The sequence below is a fragment of the Bos indicus genome, chromosome 13 (genome assembly GCF_029378745.1).
Source record: "Bos indicus isolate NIAB-ARS_2022 breed Sahiwal x Tharparkar chromosome 13, NIAB-ARS_B.indTharparkar_mat_pri_1.0, whole genome shotgun sequence".
Taxonomy (NCBI): domain Eukaryota; kingdom Metazoa; phylum Chordata; class Mammalia; order Artiodactyla; family Bovidae; genus Bos; species Bos indicus.
Window position 1 is genome coordinate 21,016,464 of NC_091772.1, and position 25,906 is coordinate 21,042,369.

Consider the following 25,906-nt stretch of genomic DNA (forward strand, 5'->3'; position numbering starts at 1 on the left):
CAGTTCCATCTGTAATCAGGCTCTGCTTCTCCTGGAGAAGGAAATGGCAATCCTCTCCAGTACTATTGCCTGGAAAATCCCATGAACAGCGGAGCCTGGCAGGCTACAGTCCATGGGGTCACAAAGAGTTGGACACGACTGAGCGACTTCACTTTCTACTGGTGGTGTTTGTAACAAATCCACTCCTGGGCAGTGGAGCCACTAATGATATTCTTGAGCCCATGCAGTGCTAACTCTGCATTCCTGGCTGCTTGGGCTATGCTGTCAAGATAGAAGATGACCCTTACAATGGAAAGACTGAGAGTCTACTGAAAAAAAAAAAAAAAAAAAGCTTATTCCAATTGAAGTTTTCTGAAGTCTAATAATTGCTATAGGAAGTGCAGCTAAATCTTCCTTAGAATATTTTATAAAATTGTAATTGTTCCACAAAGCAGAGATCTAGATATTTTGTATCATCACCGTTCTGTAGTAAAATGAAATCCTGTTCACTTAGTTTTACTCTAAATCTGTTTCTTCAGGAGACAGACATTTAATACTACTCTAGGCACAAATATCATAGTAATTATTTATATTATCTTTAAGGTAGTTTGATTCAAATGGTCATGATTTAGGAGTAACAGACTTTCAAGTTACATGATACTAAAAATCACCGAAAAGCACCCTATAATGAAGGTCTCTATGCAAATAATGATGCTGAAATATAAACTAAATTCATTAAGCATTGAATCATTCTTCCTGTAAGAAGTATAGTACAGGTTGCACTTTCAGTGTCGTGGAAGACCGTCAGAGTAACAGGGGATGCCAGTGGCAGGGGATCATGTGTTTAGAGGGATGAGAAAACCAACCTTGGTGTCAGTAATGAAGAGAGGAAAAAAATAAGTTGAGGGGTTGAGGTACTAAGTAAAAGGTTGTATGTTCCTTCTCCATGTGATATGAAGAACCTAACAAGTATCAAGGCTGAAAAAGACTCATATAATTGGCAGCTTCTTTTCACCTCAAAGCACTTCCTTCTGTCATTCATGAAAATCAGGATATACCAAGGACTCTAATTGTAATTAGCACCATTCTAACAATAAACACAGTTTGACCTAGGAACAGGCTGAAAAGTAAGAGTGAAATGAGATGATTGTGTCATATGAATCATTTATGTTAGACATTCATCTAACATGGATGACATAAAAATATGGATGAAACTGATCACAGAAGAGATTGATGTAGCATGCATGGTTAAAATAAGACATAAGAAAATAAGAAAAACAATTTTTAGACGATTAATATATATTCAATTAAATGAGCCAAGAGTTTGGAAATCTAGCTCATATTTTGGAACTATGCCAGTTGTTGCTTAACATACTCTTAGCTAATTTTAATTTAAAACTGAAAAAGAGGTTTTACTGACTGTCCTACACAGAAGCATGTATGTTATCATGAGCTTTGCTCCTTTACTTGGGACCCTTCTTCAAAAACCAGAGATTAAGTAACTCGCAGTGCTACAATTAAAATATTACACAAAGATGTTTATTGCTTTTGTGAAATGGACAATTCACTACAACCTGCTTCTGTATTCAGAAACTCCCCTGATTGTGTTGGGTTTAAGTATTAACATTTGCTTTAAAAACCACTCTCTGAGTGATTGCTTTCTGAGTATGGAAATGGACTTTATTGAAAAGTGATAAAATTCTGAGCTTAGTTTGCTTGGCAGCAGATATCAGCCACCAGATTAACATCAGGTACCAGAGAAGTCTGGGTCTCTGACAATAAAACTGACCATCAAGAGATACAAAGAAATACAATTTTTAGAAAATGCAACAAAGGTTAAGAGGGTAGGATTGGAACAGAGGGACCACTTTTCCAAAAGTGTGTTGATGGTTGACCTGAATTATTCTGAGCTCTGCCATCTTAAATATGATAGTTATATATTTAATCACATCATTAAAAAGTGATTGGGGGCTATTTCCTCCCTATCTTTTCATCTGCCTGAGGGGTTTTCCAAGTGAATGGAAATCTGCCCTTCAACAGATACTAAATAACAATGTGAGAGAAACCTCAGCCCTTTTTATTAGTTTTAAGAATGAGTCTTTCCCTTATTCTTAGCCTTACTGGTACACTTTTGGCTGTTTATTTTGACTTTTACCTGAGTGAACTTCACCTGTTATCCATGATTTCTTCCTTCTTCCCTTTAGCATTAGTGCATCACACCTATGGGAGAAAACAGTGGCTTCTGGTGACGCTCAAGAAATAGTAGGGACTTCCCTGATGGTCTAATGACTAAGACTCCAAGCTCCCAAGATAGGAGGTCAGGAAACTAGATCCCACATGCCACAACTGAAGATCCTGCATGCTGCAAGAAGACCTGGCCCAGCCAAATCAGTATATTAATAAAAATAAAATATTTTTTAAAGTTACATAACAAGGTTAAAAAAAGAAATAGTAGCATTGAATAGGTTATGGTAGATACACATACGTGTGTGTGTGTATGTGGGGCTTCCTAGGTAGCGCCAGTGGTAATGAATCTGTATACCAATGCAGGAGACACAAATGATGTGGGATCGATCCCAGGGTTAGGAAGATGCTGTACTACTTGCCTGGAAAATTCCATGAACAGAGAAGTCTGGAGGGCTACTGTCCATGGGATCACAGAGAGTCAAACTCAAGTATGGTGTTATGTGTATATACTTGTACATACCTATATACATGTAACTTTATATATGTGTGTGTGTGTGTGTGTGTGTGTTGGTGTGTGTATGCTGTGCTGTGCTTAGTCGCTCAGTTTAGTCTGACTCTTTACAATCCCGTGGACTGTAGCGCCCCAGGCTCTCCTGTCCATGGGGATTCTCCGGGCAAGAATACTGGAGTGGGTTGCCATGCCCTCCTCCAGGGCGTTCTTCCCAGCCCATGGATTGAACCCAGGTCTGCCCCATTGTAGGTGGATTCTTTACCATCTGAGCCACCAGTGAAGCCCAAGCGGTGGGTAGCCTATCCCTTCTCCAGCAGATGTTCCTGACCCAAGAATAGAACCAGGGTCTCCTGCATTGCAGGCGGATTCTTTACCAGCTGAGCTACCAGGGAAGCCATGTGTGTGTGTGTGTGTGTGTGTGTGTGTGTGTGTGTGTGTGTAAGCCACAGGTTGACAAGTGTATAATTGGAAGAAAGGTGTGATTGTTTGTGATGGCTTGTAGTGAACTGCAAGAGTGAAACAAAAAATAAGTGATTCTGCGCCTCTCTGTCTACTGTGTAAGAAGAGCTTTGTGCATTGTCCTGAGTTGTTTAGAACCGAAGACGAAAGTAAGTGAAAAAACCTCCAATGAGTATTTGGCTCTACTTGTTGACAGGACAAATTTCATGTGAAGACCTCTGAGATCCAGGGCATTGTGGAGTGTAACGATTGCAGACTATTGTCCTTAGAGTCTTCTTTGAGCCACAAGCTACCAGCCCATTTGTTAGTCTCCCCTCTTCACTGAATCTTAGGGCATTAATCTAATCGTTGAGTATAAAGATATATTGGGTTGGCCAAAAAGTTGGCCAAAAAGTTACAGAAAAACTGCAATGAACTTTTTGGCCAACTCAGTGCATATATATTTTTTATCAGTTTTATTTTTCTTCATCTCACTCCTAGAACATTTCCCTGGAAAGAAAATAGGGTGAGAGATAATGCATTTAAACAATCATGATTTATGTTTTAGAAATATATTTTTTATTTGCTGTAGATCTTAATAATAAATGTTTATGTGTAAACATATATTGGTAAAATGCAAATGTCTTCTATGTCAGGCATGGTATTAGAAGCTCTAAACACTGGATCTCCAATCCTTACAAAAGATGACAAGGTAAATATGATAGTTCTCATTTTTTTAGATGAGGAAAGTGAAACTCATAGTACAGAACTGGATTATTTCCATTACATTCCATTGAGCGCAGAATAAATTAAGTAGTATAGATGAGGCAATTTGTAAATATGGAGAGATTTTAGTTATCACTTACTGTGTGCTTTAAGGAATGGGAAATACCTACAGAAAGCAGCACTGTCCTTCTAGCTAAGCCTTGTGGAAGCTGTGACTTTCCTTTTTGTGTGTGTGTGCATATTTTTAATCAAAAAATGCATTTATGTTTTTACCTGGGGGATAATTGCTTTACTATGTTGTGTTAGTTTTCACTGTATAACAAGGTGAATCAGCTACATGTATATGTATATTCCCTCCCTCTTGAACCTCCCTCCTTTGCCCCCATCCCACCGCTCAGGGCGTCACAGGGCACAGGGCTGAGCGGCTATGCAGCGGCTTCCTACTAGCTAGCTATTTTATATATGATAGTGTATATATGCCAATGCTACTCTCTCACTTCGTCCCACCCTCTCCTTCCACTGCTGTGACATTCTTGACTGCTAAGCCCACATTCATTTTTGGAAGTTTAGTCTTTGACAGATGAGAGGAAATTATGGTACCTCCGATCTATGAATAGAACTTTGTATCTTTTTCATGATTTAAATATGTTCTGCCTTTTCTAATTACCCTCCTGTTTTAGACTGTGTGTGTGTGCATATGTTTTCTTTTTGCTAACACATGAAGCTCTGAGGAGTATCTGTGGCCAACATTCAGGCCAGTGTACTAGAATTTGTGTAAGTTTTACCATAAGAGTTTTTCCTTAACTACATATTTATCACTTAGTTTCACCTTATTATACTCTTGTATCCTTACCTCTCATCCTTGAAAAAAGGGCATGAATAAATAAATCCAATAATTATTCCTTATTCTTGTTCTTAGTAAACTTCTTACTACTTATTGCTGAGTAATTAATCCGCCACGCGTAAGCATTTGGGTCTCAGTGCTGCTGCCCAAGGCTTCAAAGGACATGCACAGTTCTTTATGATATTAAACCTTAATGAGTATGGCTCTCATATTTTTATATACATAATAAATTGAAAGGCTAATCCAAATCAAACTTTCATTTTTTAGCTCTTACCCTGCATTTCAGCAGTTAAAATGTCCACATAATAAATTATAGAGTGAGTGTTGTTATTACTGTTTTAAAGAGAAATATTCCATGTGGCTTAGCAGAGGCTTAAACCGTATTTTGCCTACAAATTCTTGTTAGCATGGCTCTCCTGTTTCAGGCAGCAGGCCGTGGCATGGACATCAGATTCACATAAATCTGGGTCCAACCTCTGCTCTATCCTAATATTTCGTGCTATGTATTCTCAGTTTCAAATTTCGTAAGTATTCTGAGCCTCAGTTTCCTTATTTACAAAATAGATTAATAATAGGTTGTTCGTTGTTTTAGTCACTAAGTCATGTCCAACTCTTTTGTGACCCCATGGACTGTAGCCTGGCAGGCTCCTCTGTCCATGGGATTTGCCAGGCAAGAATACTGGAGTGGGTTGCCATTTTCTCCTCCAGGGGATCTTCCCAACCCAGGAATCAAACCCACTTCTCTTTGGTCTCCTGCATTCACAGGCAGGTTTTTTACCACTGCACCACCTGCCTACCTTTAACACTAGGAGCTGTAAAGACTTGACCTCTTTCTCATCACCTGTCCAGAAGCCCTGCCCAGTGTCAACTGTTCTAGGTCAATGTCCCCATCTTGTGGACAGAATAAAGAACAGTTTGACCTAAGATCACTTTCTATTACGATCTTCATGTCTTCTTGGGGTAGGGAGAGAGTCTTTGGGAAATTAATACTGGTGATTAGGAGGGGAATGGATGAATAGTCTCTAGAAGTTTCACCTGATTCTCACTGTAGGCTACACTTTTTGTTAGTTTTATCAAAGGTATTTCTTTATAAAACACAAGCATATGTTTGCCTACATCCTCTTTTTCCTTCTCTGTGAACTCCCAGCTTGGCAACAACTCCAAAAAGCATTTCTTTACGTGAATTTGCTCTAATTCTAGTTATTGGTTTTGGACTACTGAGGAAACCATGTATTAATACTTATATTGATCAGTTCCATTAGGAATTTGAATTCTAGTTTCAACTAGATTTTTCAGTGAAGTCCCTTAAGCCTCCCATTCATTCCACAGTAATGTCTACTCCTAGATGCCTCAAGGCTTTGCTCTCTGCATGTCACACCTTTTGATGGTACATGTCCTGTCTCAACCCACTTGCATATCACATCTCTTTCTTTCCTCTAAAGCTCTAGGATTAGTTGCCATGAATCCACCCTTCCCACTATCTACAGCTCTTTCTACTAAAGAACAGATCTTTCTAAAGCAGATCTGATCAGGTTACTCCCTTATTTAAAAATTGTAGGCGGCTTTATATTGGCTATAGGATTGGATTAAACCTTCACAATGAAATTAAAGATACTTCCCAATGTATGGTCTTGATCTCTATATCTGAGTTGTACATCCTCAGTCTTTATTATACTTTTGATATTCTAATCACATCAGACTATTCAAGGTTCCCAAAATATTTCAATACTTTCATAGCCTACTGCCTGCACATGTGATTTTCTTTACTTGGGATGTCCTCATATACTTTATGCCCTTGGTGGTATTCTGTGCAGTTTCAAAGCCCAATACAAATACTACACTCTTTACAACACCTTCCTAATTTCACACAGATCCTTAATTTTACTGCAACTCCACTCAAGTACTGTATTATTTTTCTGTAATATAATGGAGTTTGCTCACACTCAAGCTAAATCTTTACATGGTGTTTTTGTTTCTATTTATTTGTGAGTCCTTTAAATAGTAACAATATATGGCCTAGACATACTCCTTTCCCTATTTGGAACCAGTCTGTTGTTCCATGTCCAGTTCTAACTGTTGCTTCTTGACCTGCATACAGATTTCTCAGGAGGCAGGTCAGGTGGTCTGGTATTCCCATGTCTTTTAGAATTTTCCACAGTTTATTGTGATCCACATAGTTTATTGTGATCCACACTTATTTAACTTATATACAGAGTACATCATAAGAAACACTGGGCTGGAGGAAGCACAAGCTAGAATCAAGATTGCCAGGAGAAATATCAATAACCTCAGATATGCAGATGACACCACCCTTATGGCAGAAAGTGAAGAAGAACTAAAGAGCCTCTTGATGAAAGTGGAAGAGGAGAGTGAAAAAGTTGGCTTAAAGCTCAACATTCAGAAAATGAAGATCATGGCATCCAGTCCCATCACTTCATGGCAAATAGATGGGGAAACAGTGGAAACAGTGGCTGACTTTATTTTTCTGGGCTCCAAAATCACTGCAGATGGTGATTGCAGCCAGGAAATTAAAAGACGCTTACTCCTTGGAAGGAAAGTTATGACCAACCTAGGTAGCATATTAAAAATCAGAGACCTTTGCCAACAAAGGTCCATGTAGTCAAAGATATGGTTTTTCCAGTGGTCATGAATGGATGTGAGAGTTGGACTGTGAAGAAAGCTGAGCACCGAAAAATTGATGCTTTTGAGCTGTGGTGCTGGAGAAGACTCTTGAGAGTCCCTTGGACTACAAGGAGATCCAACCAGTCCATCCTAAAGGAAATCAGTTCTGAATGTTCGTTGGAAGGACTGATCTTGAAGCTGAAACTCCAATACTTTGGCCACTGGATGCAAAGAGCTGATTCATTGGAAAAGACCCTGATGCTGGGAAGGATTGAGGGCAGGAGGAGAAGGGGATGATAGAGGATGAGATGGTTGGATGGTATCACCGAGTCAATGGACATGGGTTTGGACATGGGAGTTGGTGATGGACAGGGAGGCCTGGCGTGCTGCGGTTCATGGGGTCACAAAGAGTCAGACACGGCTGAGCGACTGAACTGAACTAAATAATAACAGCTGCTTATTTTTCTTCTTGACACCCGTCTCAATTAACAGCATATACAAGAACCTAATAATAATTGATTTAAATTAAAATTTAGCACTCATTTGAATCATAGATGTTCATTTCCTTCATTACTTGCAGTAGGGAATATTGCAATGTAGTGAGCACATACCTGCTTTGAGATTATGTAAAACAAGCTGAATATTAGGTTGTGTTTCTTATCATTATAACATTTTATCAGCAATTAGAAGAATGTCTGACCTAGACATAATACTCAACATATGAGTTAAGTAAGTAGAAAACTCATAATTTCATTTTATCATATTGGGATTCTAGTCTTTAATAAACCATTGTTTTTCCTACTTAATTCCTATCCCAAGTGATTTAATGACTAGACTTATTCTTTTGTTATTGACTTAATTCTCATCCTAGTGTTCTTTTTTCATCTTTATACTCAGATTTTAGGTTTATAATTATTTTTGAATTGCACTTTTTATTTTAGTAATATATTTTGAGTGTAAAAGTGTGGATATATTTGACTTGTTTGTTGAATACAAACAGCAATACTATTTTGGTGAATTCAATGATTTATTAAAGTCAGAAAATTTTCTCACTCTTTATACACACATAATATATACTTCTCTAGGTAATAATACCTTTGTACCTATAATTTTGGGCCTGCTATTAGGATTGGTCTTCAGAGAATTTTAGATTGAGAATTTTACTCTTTTAATACTTTCCTGAAGGAAAGTAGACCATTATTCATGTCTTATAAACATTGTATACCTGTGTCTCCTTTGGAAGAAAAATTTGTGCAAGAATCTTAGCTTGAAGTTTGTCGTTCCTTTGTACACATATGCTGTTTCACACACACATATTTGTTTTATTTTCTCTCTCATTATTTCCCACCCCTGGAGGAAGACAGGGAGCTGAGTTATGTCCAATGATTTTGTCATAAAATGCTGTTCTTTTGTTCACATCGAGTGGTTATCAACCCTGGTGAACAGCAGTGTGCCAAGGGACAGATACAATCATTCATGACTGACATTCTGCCTCGGACCTGCTGCCTCCTCTTATTATTCTTCCTGTCAGATGCTTCCTAAAGACTCCTCATTTTTATTTTTTTCCCCATTGTTCTTCTATGTTCACCCGTATGAATGTTTTTCTCCTTCAGGAACCAAATGTAGTGTGAAAGACGGTAGAAACAAGCCATCAACCACTAAGGAGGATATCACCTTCAGTATCATAGATTGGGAATTCTAATTGGGTTAGGCAGCCCTTTCTTTTAAGTGAGTAAGGACCTTGCAAGAATCATTCTGAATGTAACTTTGTAAGAATAATCAGCTCTATAGCCTAGTCCTTGTTATAAATAATTCTTCCTCCATTTTGTATCACCTAAGAGTTAAAATAACTATAGTAAGTCTCAGGAAATTATCTCTATGAGTGTAGTGACTCACTGTTGAGAGAATTTATCTGTTAGTCAATTTTTAAATGTTTATTATGACAAGCTCTGCAATTTATTTTTTTCAATATAAATTTATTTATTTTAATTGGAGGCTAATTACTTTACAATATTGTATTGGTTTTGCCATACATCGGCATGAATCCACCACAGGTGTACACGTGTTCCCGATCTTGAACCCCCCTCCCATCTCCCTCCCCATACCATCCCTCTGGGTCATCCCAGTGCACCAGCCCCGAGCATCCTGTATCATGCATCGAACTGGGACTGGCGATTCATTTCACATACGATCATATACAAGTTTCAATGCCATTCTCCCAAATCATCCCACCCTCGCCCTCTCACACAGAGTCCAAAAGATTGTTCTATACATCTGTGTCTCTTTTGCTGTCTTGCATACAGGGTTATCATTACCATCTTTCTAAATTCCATATATATATATATATTAGTATACTGTATTGGTGTTTTTCTTTCTGGCTTACTTCACTCTGTATAATAGGCTTCAGTTTCATCCACCTCATTAGAACTGATTCAAATGTAATCTTTTTAATGGTTGAATAATACTCCATTGTGTATATGTACCACAGCTTTCTTATCCATTCATCTGCTGATGGACAGCTAGGTTGCTTCCATGTCCTGGCTATTATAAACAGTGCTGCGATGAACATTGGGGTACACGTGTCTCTTTCAATTCTGGTTTCCTCAGTGTGTATGCCCAGCAGTGGGATTGCTGCGTTGTATGGCAGTTCTATTTCCAGTTTTTTTAAGGAATCTCCACACTGTTCTCCATAGTGGCTGTACTAGTTTGCATTCCCACCAACAGTGTAAGAGGGTTCTCTTTTCTCCACACCCTCTCCAGCATTTATTGCTTGTAGACTTTTGGATAGCAGCCGTTCTGACTGGCATGAAATGGTACTTCAGTTTTTACCTTTTCAGAGAATCTGAGATCCAGTAGAATTTTTATAAAGAGACACTAAACCTATTTTCAGCCTGTACTAACAATTTAATGCAATGTCTTAATTCACCATTTTGAATTAAATATGTCTTCACTGATTAAAAAGAAGCTTTTTTTAGTGCCTACACTATGCCAAACTCTGTCTTAGGCTTGGGAGATCTAGAGGTTAATAAGATAGAGAAAGCTCCTGTCTTCATGGACTTTAAATTGTGGGAAAGACAGACAGTGAATTACTGAAATAATTAAAATGTAAGATAATATTGGAAAATGAGAAGTGAGAGTGCTATAAACATTAAAGCAGGGTGATGCAATGTGAGTGAGAATGAAACCCACCCTGAAGGTCCTATGAATGCTTCTCCAAGGTGACATTTGAAGAGAAAAAGACAGTTGCTTATTTTGGGGGTAAAAAAATATACATGTGTGTGTATATACATATACATACATATATATGTATATATCAGATTTGTGTGTGCATATGACTGAAAGAGAAACTAAACTTTCTCTCTTGTACAGTGTAAATGAAGTTGTGATTCTGGAATCCTGTTTCCCAGGAAACAGAAAGATCAGAATGATAAAAAGAAAATAAAAAGTGATTATAAAAATTATATAACTTCAGCTTTATTCATCTCGATACTTTGCATTAAACTGCCTACTTTGCCCGAGTCCCATGCTAGTTGCCTAAAACTTTAAGGAAAGTTATCAAGAAATAAATGTTTTGAATTTAAAGAAACATTATTCTACAAAACATGAGGACATATTGTTTAAAACGTTTTCAGTGAATATATGTCTAAAACCACACATGACTGTTCAGTGAATATATTAATCTAAACTTGAAAATCATGTTGTTAGGACAGAAATCCTCTTGTAAATATAAGAGCCACTGGTTAGAGATTTTACTCCCAGTATAACAGCCATTTGCAAGATATTTCTGTGGAAGAGGTTTTTTGCACTTTTAAAATAGTCTATGCTTGATATCATCCTATTTTTGAAAATTCAAAATAGGATTAAACTATATATAAATTTTAAACATTTGAAAATGTTTAGAATAGTAAAAAATATAAATTTCTAATATTTAATTTTTTAAGACTTACTATTTAGATGATTTAGAGAATTATATATATTGGGTTTGCCAAAAAGTTCATTTGGGTTTTTTCATTAGCGCTTACACAGAAAAATCTGAAAGAACTTTTTGGCCAGCCCAATATTTATCTGCTAGATACAGATATTATTCTAAATTGTAGCTATTCCTTTCCATTAAAAAAAAAGTATAAAAATTTTTATAATGGCTATGAAAGATTTTAATACTACATGGTATCATTAATCAATATTTTAGTCTTGTCTAGAGTCAGAAGACAAAACTTGGCTGCAGTGCCAGTAATTAGGACCAGACATGTATTAAATGACTTTTTTGTTGTTGTTTTTGGTTCAGAATTATTCCTGTATCACATTGCATCTTTTTTACCCTTTATTTGCTCAATGTGCTGGTATCCTTTATGTGCTTAATCTTTTGTAAGCATTATGTTTATTTAAGCATATTTTAAGTTTAAAAAATTGTTGAAGTTTCAAAAAGTATTAATAGCAGAAATAATTCATTACATGCCAAACACAGAAAGTTTAACTGGAATATTTGGAATCAATGCTCTATTATCTTAAAAATGAATAAAGGTCAAATAATTTTTGTAGTTTTTATTTTTTCTGACTTTTCCAAATTTGACTTGATAATTTTTAGTTACTTTTAGTTATATAGAAGATATATATTGACTGCAGCCATGAAATTAAAAGACGCTTACTCCTTGGAAGGGAAGTTATGACCAACCTAGATAGCATATTCAAAAGCAGAGACATTATTTTGCCAACAAAGGTTCATCTAGTCAAGGCTCTGGTTTTTCCTGTGGTCATGCATGGATGTGAGAGTTGGACTGTGAAGAAGGCTGAGTGCTGAAGAATTGATGCTTTTGAACTGTGGTGTTGGAGAAGACTCTTGAGAGTCCTTTGGACTGCAAGGAGATCCAACCAGTCCATTCTGAAGGAGATCAGCCCTGGGATTTCTTTGGAAGGAATGATGCTAAAGCTGAAACTCCAGTACTTTGGCCACCTCATGCGAAGAGTTGACTCATTGGAAAAGACTCTGATGCTGGGAGGGATTGGGGGCAAGAGGAGAAGGGGACAACAGAGGATGAGATGGCTGGATGGCATCACTGACTCGATGGACGTGAGTCTGAGTGAACTCTGGGAGTTGGTGATGGACAGGGAGGCCTGGCGTGCTGCGATTCATGGGGTCGCAAAGAGTCGGACATGACTGAGCGACTGATCTGATCTGATACATTTATATGTTTTTAAATTGTGTATATTAAATGTTTTAAAAGTTCTGTTTTATGTTTCTAGAGTAATTTTATACTAATAATTTTTTGTACGGCTCACCTCTATTAAATGATTACCATTATAGGGTAGGTGCCCCCTCTCTTTTGACCTTCTGATTCCTGGTGTCTAATGTCATATATGGCAACTGTATGAGCATCGAATGTTTGATGAATATATGGAAGACTGTCTGAATAAGTCAATAAATAAATCTCCATTGCACATTTGAATGGCTACTTTTGATAATTAAGGGGACATGATTTGATATGTTATATCCAGAGTTGAATGAGAGCACATATATTAAAATAATACACTACAGTAACCCATCATCAGGTCAATCCATTAACCCTCATTTTCTTCTCCTATCATATAAAATGAGAACAAATATATTAATTCTCATTTATTAGAAGGCCTGCTGTCAGAGTAAAGAAATAATGTGCATTTTATTGGTTAAAGTGATCACACAACCTTCTTTGGTGGCATTTGTTGGAAAACCCTTTTGGTGAATGGCATAGTATAGAAGTGGTTCTATAAACTTCTGAAACTAACAGGACAAATTAGCAATATATTCCCAGGTGGCTCAGTGGGAAAGAGTCTGCCTGCCAGTGCAGGAGACACAGAAGATGTGGTTCAATCCCAGGGTTGGAAAGATTCCCGTGGAGGAGGAAATGGCAGCCCACTCCAGTATTCTTACCTGGTTTCATGGACAGATGAGCCTGGCTGTGTACAGTCCATGGGGTCCAAAAGAGTTGGACATGACTGAGCACTGAGCTTGAATTAAGTTTGCAAATTAAAAGAGACTTACATCATTATCTATGCATGTTATGCTGTTAAGTGTCAAACACTTTCTACTTTAATCTTTAATTTAACTTATCATTCCTTTGATTCCAAATCGCTAAGACATTGGTGATAGTCAGAGACTAACCTTGAAAAAGCTTCTCTTCCTTAATCATTAGAAAGATATGAATTTTCATTAATTAGGTGTGAATTTCTCATCCCCTTCAATGCAGAAACTACAGGAGTTTCTGGGTGTAAAAATTTGTTTGTTATTTTGGGGAGGATGTTGAAAGATCTATCTGTGTACTGTTGGTTGTTTTACAAAGTTAATTTTAGAGTAACTAATACAGAGTTCCACTTTCTCTCTGTAATTCCCCAGAAGAGCTGTTTGACTGATTGATCTGTGCCTCCCTCAACAGAATGAGGTGTCAGCCACCTCATTTATTAATGTTAGTTTCCCAAAAGGGTGAGACTATAGATGTGTAACTCCTTTGGATCTCCTCTTCAAGCATTTCTTTTTTTTGTTCAGTCCATATTTTTTTTAAAAAGATCTGTAAAATATGCATTTCAGTTATATGCTGTAAATCAGTTGGAGCATCTTATTTGATTTTCTAGATGCCATTCCATTAAATATTCTCCTCTATTCCACCTTTTTGATTACAAGTTTCAGTGACCAAGTTTACTTGTGAATTTGTCATAAAAACACAGTATTAGACCCTGAACTATTAATTTTGGTGACATCAACATAATTATATATATTTTCTGTTTTTCTTTGCTATATATCCATTGTTATGATTTGTTAACCTCTAATTCCCAATAAGGCCTATGCCCAGAATAGCAAAGAGCAACACATACAGTTTAAGCCTTGTCCTTGTGATCAACTGACTTACATTCTAGTTTACTGTTAACATCATTTTTTTGCTGTTGTTATTGTTAAGATTATGCCGTATGTCACATGATGTCTTGTCATGTCATGTCATGTTATACTTGGACTATCCATCTATTAGACTATTGTACTGCGAGCAGACCAAACTTTGACATTCAGAGTATTACTAATTTGGGTTCTTGAACTTTTTAATCAATAGAAATTGATAAGAGGGCAGACAGGAAATTCAACCAAGATTTCACTGGGACTCGTGCTACAGCATCAGGGAGCAAAAACAAGCACCAGCTTCCCTTGCTTGGGTCCCTTAAGTGGGCTGAGGAATGGCATGGGGGGTCTGCCCACGCCCTTGGTGATACTGTTGTGCAGGAATCATGAACAGTCCCTGCTTTTGCTCCTGGCACCTCAGAAGTGGCAGTTGGGTTTTAGTCTTTGTGTAGCTTGTTCATAATTTACTCCACCTGTGCATGGGTACAGTTATTTTTAGTCCCTTGTAGTTTCTTGATATTCCCTTGGTCAAGGAAACATTTGTCTTGAGAGGAGATATTTAAATGTTTTCTTAGAAAATTAATTTTTCCTTTACAATTTGAAGAATTTGCTCTAAAATACTGTTACCTCATGTAATAATCATAGTAGAATTTTATAAATAGCCCAAATCATATAATCATCTAATAGAATTTTTGAAATACCATCTTAGAAGTAATCACTTTCCATTCACTTCACAATATCTTATATCTATCAGGGATCTGTGATTTCTCCCACCTGTTCCTCCTTTCTTCTCTCTTTTCTCTTTCCTTAAGTTATTTCAGGTCTGTAAAGAAAGGTATTGGGTTGGACAAAAAATTTCATTTGGGTTTTTCATAAGACGTTACGGAAAAACCCTAATGAACTTTTTGGCCAACCCAATACAGTATCAATGATTAAAGAATGGGCATAGAAGGTTGGTGGGGAGGGTACCTAGAGCAGTAAAACCAGGGCTTCAGTAAACTGTTCAGACTCCATCAACTGTCCATTGAGAACTCTGCATGCAAGCAAGAAGAAGTGGAATTAAGTGAGTATTCACTTGCTAATAATGATGTCTCTAAAAATATTCAAACAAGTTTACAAGTCTTGCTCATATTTCTTTTGGGAATACTTTAGTAGATTAATGGACCTCTGTTTCAATGGGGTAAAGTATACCATGACTATTATCAGCTTTTTAATCAGCTTTCACTGGTCAAATGCTTGTGTTCTAAATAACTGGTGTTTTTTCCTTCTTTTGTGTTAAATTATTTGCCTAATGCAAGCTTCTTTATCTTTAGACAGAGAAAGGACTATCGAAAGTATGGGAAGAAAATAAGCAGAACTCTGGTGATTGCTGGCAAAAGGCTGTCATCCTTCTAGGAAAGTTAAGGAATTTTGAAGTCATATTTCAAGGTCTCCGTACACGGGATCTGGGAGGAGGAGCTGCAATTGATGACATTGAATTTGAAAACTGCATGACTGGTAAGTTTCTGGAAGGCTCTGCTGTTTGGAAGCACACATAAAACCTAGCCATTTATCTTTGCTTCATGTTTATAAAATGTTCTGCAGTTACATGTTTTGTATGTACATAAAAATCAATTGAAAGAGATGATTTTATGGTGGTTGAATTTACAGTTCCATGTTAAGAGATAACAGTTTCTCCATCTTTTGATTATAAAGATAATTCCTCTCTTTCTTCTATGTTATCGTCTTTTTCTAACATGTAGAAGTGTTTTTCTTTGAATTTATTTTTCAACACAATTTAAACCATAAGCCTAATATTCACATACATTTATGTAATTAATTTTAAATGAACCAGTAGAAAGGGTTAGAAAACAGGAAGTTAGTGGCTATATAAGAAGTATATACAACTATGCATAATTCAAGCAGAACTTGAACTGAGAGCTATACTTAAGGCATCTAAAAGGCTACTCTAGCCAGTAAACAATACTTTGAAAAATATGTTATCATTTATCACACTTCTAAATCTGAAGCGTAATTACTTAGATTCTCTTTATGAAACTACCCAGAAAATGTCAAAAATAATTATAAATATATTTGTACAGTTTCACAACTTCAAAGTTTCTTTCTGAGAAGTTATTCCATTTGATTTACGAAATAGTACAGTGTGGTATGTCCTGCCCATGAAAGATACGCCTTCTGCGGTTTCCTACGCTGGTTCCCTTGGAGGCAAGCCCCTGAGACTGAAGAGCTAAACCTGAGTGCTGCTTAATTCCGTTGCTGCTTTCATATTAAAATATCACTTCACTGAGACATTTTGAAAATATGACTTTGGTTTTTGGTGCTGTTAGTGCATTTGCTTTCTTTATGAAAAGCCTTCTGCTTAGATATCAGTCCTTTATTGAGTCCCCCACCCTCTGCTGTGTTTCCAGCAAAGGCCACTGAGACTCAGCTATTATATGTATGTACATACACACACACACACACACACACACACACACACATATTACATAAAAGCAGAATGTATGCACCCTAGATAATCTAGGGAGCAGAGAATCTGAAAACAGGGTTTGGGTGTGGAAGTGTTTGGAAGAGGATTCCTGGACCACAGAAAATGGGATCTGAAAATATAATCATGAAAAGGTATCTTAGAAGTTAGAATGTGCTTCTTTAATGCTTTTATAGTAACTTCCTAGTAATATGCTAAATTTCCATTATAGTTTGTTACTCAATTTATAAGTGATTCTGGCAAGTTCCAAAGGAGAAACTCTTCAAAGCTTTATCTAAGATTTTTAGAAAGAAGCTTGTATTAAACAGGAGAGATTCTTTTCCTCTCAAGGGAAACAGAATGATTCTTGGATGGGTTGATTCAGTGCAGAAAAAAATTTGAGAGTTATTATTCCAGTTTTGCCAAGTTTCATGTTGAAGTTCTTTTTGTTCTTCTCTTAAAGTCCTGTGAAAATTTACATGGTTATAATGCATTCAAGTCAATTGAACATTCATTCACCTTACTGACTAATACTTTATTGTCTTATATTTAGTGATATAGTACTTTTAAGTCTTTCTATGTCATAAATAAAGAGGCAATTTTGGTTAATTGTAGTGAATACGGTCAATTGTATGTCAAATATATTTTAGGAAGAAGTAACCGTTTTTTAAATAGCCAGGCTGTTGCATATGTCTGGAACTAAAAAAAAACAATACTTTTTTGGTCTTCTTAGTTTTAAACTGTATGCCAATAAAATGGTAGGGCTGTGAAAAATCGGTAATAAGAAGCAGATGAATGTATAAGTTGATCTAGGTTGTTTTCTACTATTGCTAATTTATAAGAGAATGGTATTTGACAAAACATCAGAGACACAGTGTAGAATGGTGGTTAGGAACAAGGAGTGGAGTGAAACTACCTGGGCATGGAACCTGGCTCTACCACTGACTGACTTGCTGCTGCTGCTGCTGCTGCTGCTAAGTCGCTTCAGTCGTGTCCGACTCTGTGCGACCCCATAGACGGCAGCCCACCAGGCTCCCCCGTCCCTGGGATTCTCCAGGCAAGAATACTGGAGTGGGTTGCCATTTCCTTCTCCAATACATGAAGGTGAAAAGTGAAAGTGAAGTTGCTCAGTCCTGTCTGACTCTGAGCGACCCCATGGACTGCAGCCTACGGGGCTCCTCCATCCATGGGATTTTCTAGGCAAGAGTACTAGAGTGGGGTGCCATCGCCTTCTCTGACTGACTGACTTAGGTGAGCTTATTTCACTTTTCCTCAGTTTCTTCATCAATAAAATGGGTACAATAGTAATAGCCCTTCTGTCATAGATTTCTGTGAATACTATGTTACTATACATAAATTGCTTAGAATACTCTTGACACATAGTAAAAAATTTATGTATTGTATTGTATTGTTTTACCCATCATCATTAATATTAACTATGTCATATTTTTAAATGGTACTTTATTGCTCTATTAAGAAACCAGTTTCAGACCCTATGCAAATAGGTCACCATAAAATCTATCATGGAACTGATTCCCATTTGAGATAAATAACTTAAAAATGACTTAATATTCATTTATCTTATCATTTTCTGCCAGTTACAATAGAACACATACTGTCTGATACCATTTATATGAAATGCCCAGAATAGGAGGTATACAGAGACAGAAAACAGATTACTGGCTACTTAGGGCTCAAGAATATGGGGTAGGGGAGGGACTGCTGACAAATACAGGGTTTCTTTATGAGATGATGAAACTATTATAAGTTTTTATAGTGATTGTTATACAATTCCATAAATATACTAAAACCATAAAGTTGTAAACTTTATGTGGGTGGACTTAATGATATCTAAATTATAAATTATTTATCAAAAGCTATTAAAAATAAAAAATAATTCAGAAAAAATTCTGCGAAAATGGTGGTGGTGGTGAATACCTTTTGAACTTTCCCAAATTCTCACATAAAACAGAACTGGGGACTATAGCCAATATTTTATAATAAGTATAAGTGGAGTATAATAACCTTTAAAAATTATGAGGCCCTATATTGTACACCTGTAATTTATATAATACTGTACATCAACTGTACTTTAATTTTTAAAATTAAAAAAGAAATAGTCAAAGCCTAGTTGGCAGTCTATAAGCTATAGAAAACATATGCAGCGAAGTAAGTGAAAATGCATTCCTAAGAAACCCAGCATATAAGCTACTGAGGATAAACTGCCAACAGCCGCAAGATCTGTATGGTATTTGTGTGTATGAGAGAGAAGCCAGGAGAATCACAAAATGGCCCACAGATACTCACTTGAAGATGCAGTCACGTGGTTTTTAAAATGGCAGCCAAAACTGGGAGAGATTTCACCTACTTTTAGAATCATTGGGACCAAGGGATCTGTGGTTAAGTCTGTGGGGCTGGAGCAGTCTAAACCCCAGGAACACTCAAAATGGATCCACCAGAATTCCCTTTCAGGACAGCAGCCCACATTCAAACACAAAACAAAAAATGAACAAACAAAAACACCACTGGGAGTGAAGTCAAAATTGAACAGGGAAAGGTGAAGATCAGAAAAGACTAACATCAAAGAGTTGGAGGGACATAGAACCAGAAAATTTTGAAAAGCACATCATTATTTTTTTATGTATATAGAGTATATAGACTTATAATTCTTCCTGGAGTCGTAACGGAGTGTCTGAGATTTTTCTAGGACTTTTTGAAAACTCTGGAATCTATGCATATATTTTAAATTTCAAAATTAACGAGAACAAAGTTTTAAATTGATTAAGAGTGAAAGGGGAGAAAGTAGAGGCTATAGATGAGCTATATTTGATGGTTATCTACTTTACCTGCAGATAAGAAAACTATTTCAGCTTCATGTCTACTTTTTACGTTCCATTCAAAAACACATAACTTGGTTTACTAAGTAATATTTAGTACATGGCCAACATAAAGCTAGATATATACCCATATTTCTTCATATATCTAGAAATATATATTTCTAGATATATACCCATGATGTATTCAGAACACATCATGGTGCTACCTCCAATTAACTGTCAAAATTATTATATTTTTTTACCAGAAAAATAAAAGAATAGGTCTATCTTTGTTGTGTGCAGGGACACATTAAGAAGCATACCTCCTTTTTGGACAAGTTAACATAGAACCTAGTAGCATACTCATTTTTTAAAAAAATGACTGTTAATGAATTTGATATTTTCTCTTTTTAAATTCAACTTGATTTAGAAACTATTTGTACAAAAATCTTATAAAACACAACCACCATTCTATAACACAGAAAAGTAGGAAGGGAATTCATATAGTGACAAAAGAAATATTCCATCAGTGTAACTTATAAAAGTGGCAATTCAAAATTTAAATGGTTACTCAATTTTGGATCAATATTATTTATTAAGTACAATCATTTATTATGCACAGTCATTCAGCTGATACTTATTGAGCTGACTGTTAATACTAAATATCAGTCAATTTTGCAGTAAGAACGCTAGGTGCAAATGCTAGTTTGACCACTTGCTATCTACTCTGTGGTTTCAGGCAAGTTTCATAATCTTCCTTTGTATTCTTTTCCTCAGCCAGAAAATGATAGAAATACCGCTTCCATCTCAAAGAGCTCTCACAAGGATTAAATCATTTTTTAATCCTTTAAAATCCTTAAAAAAAATCCTTTAAACAAATTCTTTGAAGAATATGTGGGGCATAAAAAACACTGAATATTTGTTGGCTACAAGTATGGATGAACAACGGTGACAAAAAGCTTGACATGGTTCCAGGCACGACACTTTCTGTATCAACGCTTAAAAGCTGGTTCGGCCCATTCCATGTTCAGTGGGTCTTTATCGCTCAGCTACTAGGCTACAGAAAACTGCAGTGAACTCTGTCCATCTTTTTGAAGCAGGGCTGAACCGCCTGTGGCTCACAGTGCTTGGCTTTCCTGACTTTCCTTTTCCCCTTTCAGTACCCTTTCCTGATGCCCGGCATTTCCTCCCCTCCCCTGTGTGCCCCTCCTGTGTCTTCTGCTGCCAGCACTGCTCTGCAAGCAGTCTCTAAGACACTGGTAAGCCCAGGACCTTGGGATAGGAGCCAGTAACAGTATAAAATGTTGCCTTTTCCACTGAAAAATCTAAAAGATCCAATTGAATGATGACCAGTTTTCCATTGAAGGAAAAGAAGGAAATAATTCAGGGATTGCAAATGCTTCCAGAAGTCAATAAAGTCTTCTAAGTAGACAGGAGCCCAGTAGCCACACCGTCTCTCTCTTAATTCATATAGAGGAAAACACCTCATGCGCCCCCAAATAATCCTGAATGTGAAAGGAAGGAAGCAACCTTGGGGAGAAAGTAAGAGAAGATAGCATCATTATAATATCAGATATCTAGTACATGGTCTTCTCACATCACTTTAAAAGATTATAACAACTCTCGCACCTTTTGCTTTCCCCCTTAAACACTGTATGTATGACTCCTCAGTGTCCTGTAAGCAGTAATTGATTTGGAGTGAAAAATAGTGGTTTGATGCTAATGATTTCAGCGCAGCCTGACTAGGAATTCAAATTGAACTTGGGGGATCACAAAATAGTGATTACTCTATATAGAGTTCACATTTACATAAATCTATACACACTACCCTGTGGAGTGACTTTAAAACTTCGTTTCTTCACTAAGTTAATCTGAAAAACTGTATTTCTGCTCAACACAGGAGTGTTCCAAGTAATTTTCTCTTATAGTAAATGTCAGAAAGGGAAAAAAAGGAAGATGATAGTCAGTAGAAAAAAGTATTAAATATCTCACCATAGTGAAATAATTAAAAGTGACTTTTATTTTTAATAACTAATGGCTAGATAATATGTAGTGCTTTATAATGTAAGAGTACATAAAAGATGAATGAATGAGTGGATGGATGAATGGGTGGATGGACCAATAGATGGACAGACAGATGGATTAATAGAAAACATTTATTCAAATCTTATTATATTTGAAAAATCAGAACAGAGCCTTAATTGAGTTACAGTCTACTGGCAGAAGCAGACAATAAGCAAAGAAATATGTAATATTGTGTCATGTAGTACTGGGTACTATGAATGGTATAGGGAGAAAGTATTTGAGAATTATTACCCAGATTAGAGTAGTCAAAGTAATCTCTGAAAGTTACAGATGGGCAAAGGCTTGAATGTACTAAGTCAACCACATGGGATTTCCCTGGTGGTTCAGTGGTTAAGACTCTGTTTCAAATGCAGGGGCCATGGGTTCAATCCCTGGTCAGGAAACTATGTTCTGACATGCCTCACAACATGGCCAAATATTAAAAAACAAAGGCAATCACACCAACACCCTGGGGAAAAGCACTCCGGGCCTCAGGCACAGTAAGGCAGACTCACTGGGAGGGAATGCGTTCCTGAAGCAGAAGGAAGTGTGGGGAGATGGCAGTGACCCTCAGGATGCAGAGCTTTGTCCCCAGCTGCTTTGTGCTAGGATCATCTCACAGCCCGGAGGGGAAGCGAGCAGACTCTGGAGTCAGCCTTCCTAGTTTAAATCCTGTCTCTGCCACTTAGTTGCTGTGTGACCTTGAATAAGCACTTATCAACTCTTTACCTCAGTTTTTTATGGCAATGAAAATCAGACCTACTTTATAGGGCAATTTGTGAGAATTTAGCAAGTTAATATGTGCCAGAAGCTTTGAACAGTAACTCTTTGTGATAACTACTCAGTAAATGTTAGACATGATTATCATTGAAATCCTCACCATTATGTTTAATTTAACTGCAACTCTGGAAAATTGAGGGATCCAGAGGTTATACTAAATAATTCCAACCAGCTTGATTTCTTTACTGATGCTTAATGGCACAGAAACAACCATATTGAACCATAACAGCAGAGAGTACTACTAAAATCATGATGAATACTCGGGAGTAAAAGCAGTCGTGCAAACACCTGCCACATCTAGTTTGTCAATAATTTCAAATGCTCTTGGAAGAAAGGCAGTCTCAGACATATCACTTGTACTCCTAACAGTGGTGTGTTTTAGTAACACTTGAAATATTTTCAACATTATAAATCCTGTTTTTTAAAAAATTTCATGTTCAACCAGTCTTCATTGTTACAGACTTGTTTTATTTTGAATTCAGAATATTTTTCAGTAAGATGAGGGAGGGAAACACACTTTGTGAACAAATGTTATAGGACTTGAATGAGATTCAATTCACAGCAGTTTCTTTATCTGATTATATACGACTGTTCTTATTTTAGGTTTTTTTAAACTGCAATGCACCTTTTGTGTGTAAAGCTAAAAATTTCTGCCAAGAATTGATATAATTTGTTAAACATATTCTGTGTGTCAGAGCCAATTCATATCTTTAAATTAAACCTAATACTTTATATTGAACTTTATCTGTTGGCTGGTGAAATGTCCAGTGATTCTCAAGTAGTTCTGAAAAAGACTATGAAAAAGTACTTGAAGTAACTACTTTACATTTCTGCAAATATCTTTTATGGGTTAACAAAAAGTATCAAGGTCATACTTGAAAATGTTTGTTATAATTAATATATATCCTGATTATATTCCTCTCCCAACTTACATATCAATAAGATATCCATCCATCCATAAATGCATGTTTTACTAAGCATGTACTTTATACATTATGCAGAAGTTAAACATTTTGACTTTTCAAAGAAAAGTAACTAGTTTTTATTGATTCAAAAATGTTTCTTTATCAAAAGGGAATAATGCTGATCTCAATTCATTCATTTATGAACAAATACTATAAAATTTTTAAACCTACCATTGTGCATTAGAGATATTTACTGTTTTGATATGTCCATTTTCTCCCCCGAGTGTCCCTGAATCTTTCAGATAGGTAGATCCATGTAAAAAAGATGTGGCCAGAGTGCTGTGAGGACGTGAAATGTCATTTCCAGGCTGAAGCATTTCCAAGCTGTTGCACAGCCCACCTGGTCTCCTGCTGCTGCTGTGGTTGAGGATGCCTCATTTTCTAGGCAATGTGTCTACATCTGCCTGGTTCCCTTGAGTTTGCAGAGAAAAATCCCTACTTTCAACTTGTTATAGACCTAGATAGCAAAGTGACCAAAAAAAAATGATGTTTTTGAGATTTGGAGATTTTTTTAAGTTTTGTATAATCTAGTCAGATCTAATGAACATATCATGTATTTTCCTGTGTTAAATTCATTAATATTTTTTATAGTTAGGGCTATTCTATAAAAAATACATTTACTGTTCCTATAGTAAAACTTTAAATATGTTAAGAGAGAAAGAACATCCACACCATTCCTGGCTCCAGTCTCATGAGGAGAGTGGTCAGAAAATTAAGTTGACACTAAGCAAAGTTCAAAACCAAGAGGTGGAGAGACTCCTTGTGGCATCAACCCTCTCGTTCTGGACATTGAGAGCAGTATGCTCACTTTGACTCACTGCTTGAATTAATTTTAGCCACGCCTCAGGGGAGAAGTCTCCTTGTTATAGTCAGCCAACAACATTATTCTTCATTAACTCTGAGAGCCAACTTATTTGCTTCTTGTAAAATCAGGGAATAGATTCTTATTCCTGATTCCATGTCCATGTTTTAGACAATAGGACTAAGTAATTGAGTTTATTATATCTTTAATCAGTTATTTTAAATTAAAAAATCAAAGCCATGAATGGATCTAATTATTTTAATGTTGCATTCAAGTCAACCATTTATTACGTACCTAGAAAATATCAAATCTTAATTTATCTTTTAATAAATTTGATATAATTAGCACTTCAGTGTCAAAGTCTACATATAAAGATGTAGCTATAATCGTATCATCATGACAAACCGAATATTATAATTAATGTGATTGTACTTGATTATAATCAAGCACAATAATATAACTTGGTTTCTTCATAATATTAAGACAATATAATTACTTGAACATACATTTTAGTAAGCCTTCAATAACCCTTGAAATATCCATAAGTTCAAATGAAGACTACTGTAGATCTGAATACTAACATCTTCCTCAATTCATGCAATTTCTAATTAGAATTTGTTTCAATTACAATGAACATTTCCCCACTTAATATCTATTAGGTCAGTAAGACCATTGCTCAGAGAATTTGTAATAGTATGGCATTTCAATTTTTACTGAATTGTATTTTTGCTAATTTCTAATCAAAATGAATATTAATGTTTATGAAACTTCCATTTTACACTGATATATATGTGTATATTTATATATTTTTTAATTTCCATTACACAGTTGAAAGGTAAAGTCTTCAGTCCTGAAACAAATGTACTTATATAAGATATGCAAGATAGAAGTGTATGCAAAATAAGTAGATGTGGAACTCAAATTTATATCCAGTTAGTTCAAACATAAATAGGTTTCAACAAAATCCATAGGTGTTTACACATGTACAAATATTAGGCCAGGACCAGAAACTAATTTTTTGTCTATTTGATGAAACACACACACATATACATGCATACGTACATACATATACACAGAGGCAAGCATGAGTTTATGCAAAAACCTCGTAATTTGGATAATCATACAAAAGGGCTTATGGGAAAACAGGATTGGAACCAGCCACTATAAGCACAGATAACTAAGTTATACAGTGCTGGTATAAATAGCAACCATGGTAAAAATACAGGCACAGTTTAAAACATTTTAAAAACCCTAATAAAGGAATCCTAATAGAGGAACTTTTCAGCAAATGTGCTACTGTACCTAAAAAGGTGTGTGGGGTAGGATGCAAGGCATCTTGATGAACGGGTGGTGTGAAAAAGAGTTTAAGGCTTTTGGATTATGGAGACACGAGAAAGTGACAAAAAAAAAAAAAAAAAACAACAAACAAGAGCGTGTGGAGAAACAGAGCAAAGAAATGTGGGATGAGGTACATACCTAACAGCCCTGTATTTTTTTGTTGCTCTCTGGCTGAACTATGATAGAGTACTTCCCTCTCTTCCACTATGCCTTCTCTGCAGAAGACTTTATCATAGAGGGAAAAATAATGTAGGAATCCATACAAATTCTGTGCTGTATTGATTTAATTCCTTCATTGTTTAGCTGCATACAAACTTCATTATTTTACAGAAACCTGCACTGCATACATGAGCAGCAAGACAATGAAAGGCAGCTAATATATTTTGAACACCTAGCATCGTGGGTGGCATGGTGAAACCAGACCCAGTGCATACATAATGTCTTTTAGACAGGAATAGGATATTTAATACAGAAGAGGTTCTTGAGGGATTTGAGCAAAATGAGTCAA

The 25,906-nt window shown here is 36.2% G+C and overlaps 1 protein-coding gene across 1 annotated transcript in view; it reads left to right on the top strand.

Moving 5' to 3' along the window:
• The window catches only part of MALRD1 (MAM and LDL receptor class A domain containing 1), a 553,710-nt gene that overhangs the window by 309,569 nt on the left and 218,235 nt on the right, over positions 1-25,906 (top strand). Inside the window, exon 29 of the mRNA XM_019971898.2 lies at positions 15,483-15,666. Coding sequence (XP_019827457.2) covers positions 15,483-15,666 — 184 coding nt within the window. The remainder of the gene's footprint in view (positions 1-15,482; positions 15,667-25,906) is intronic.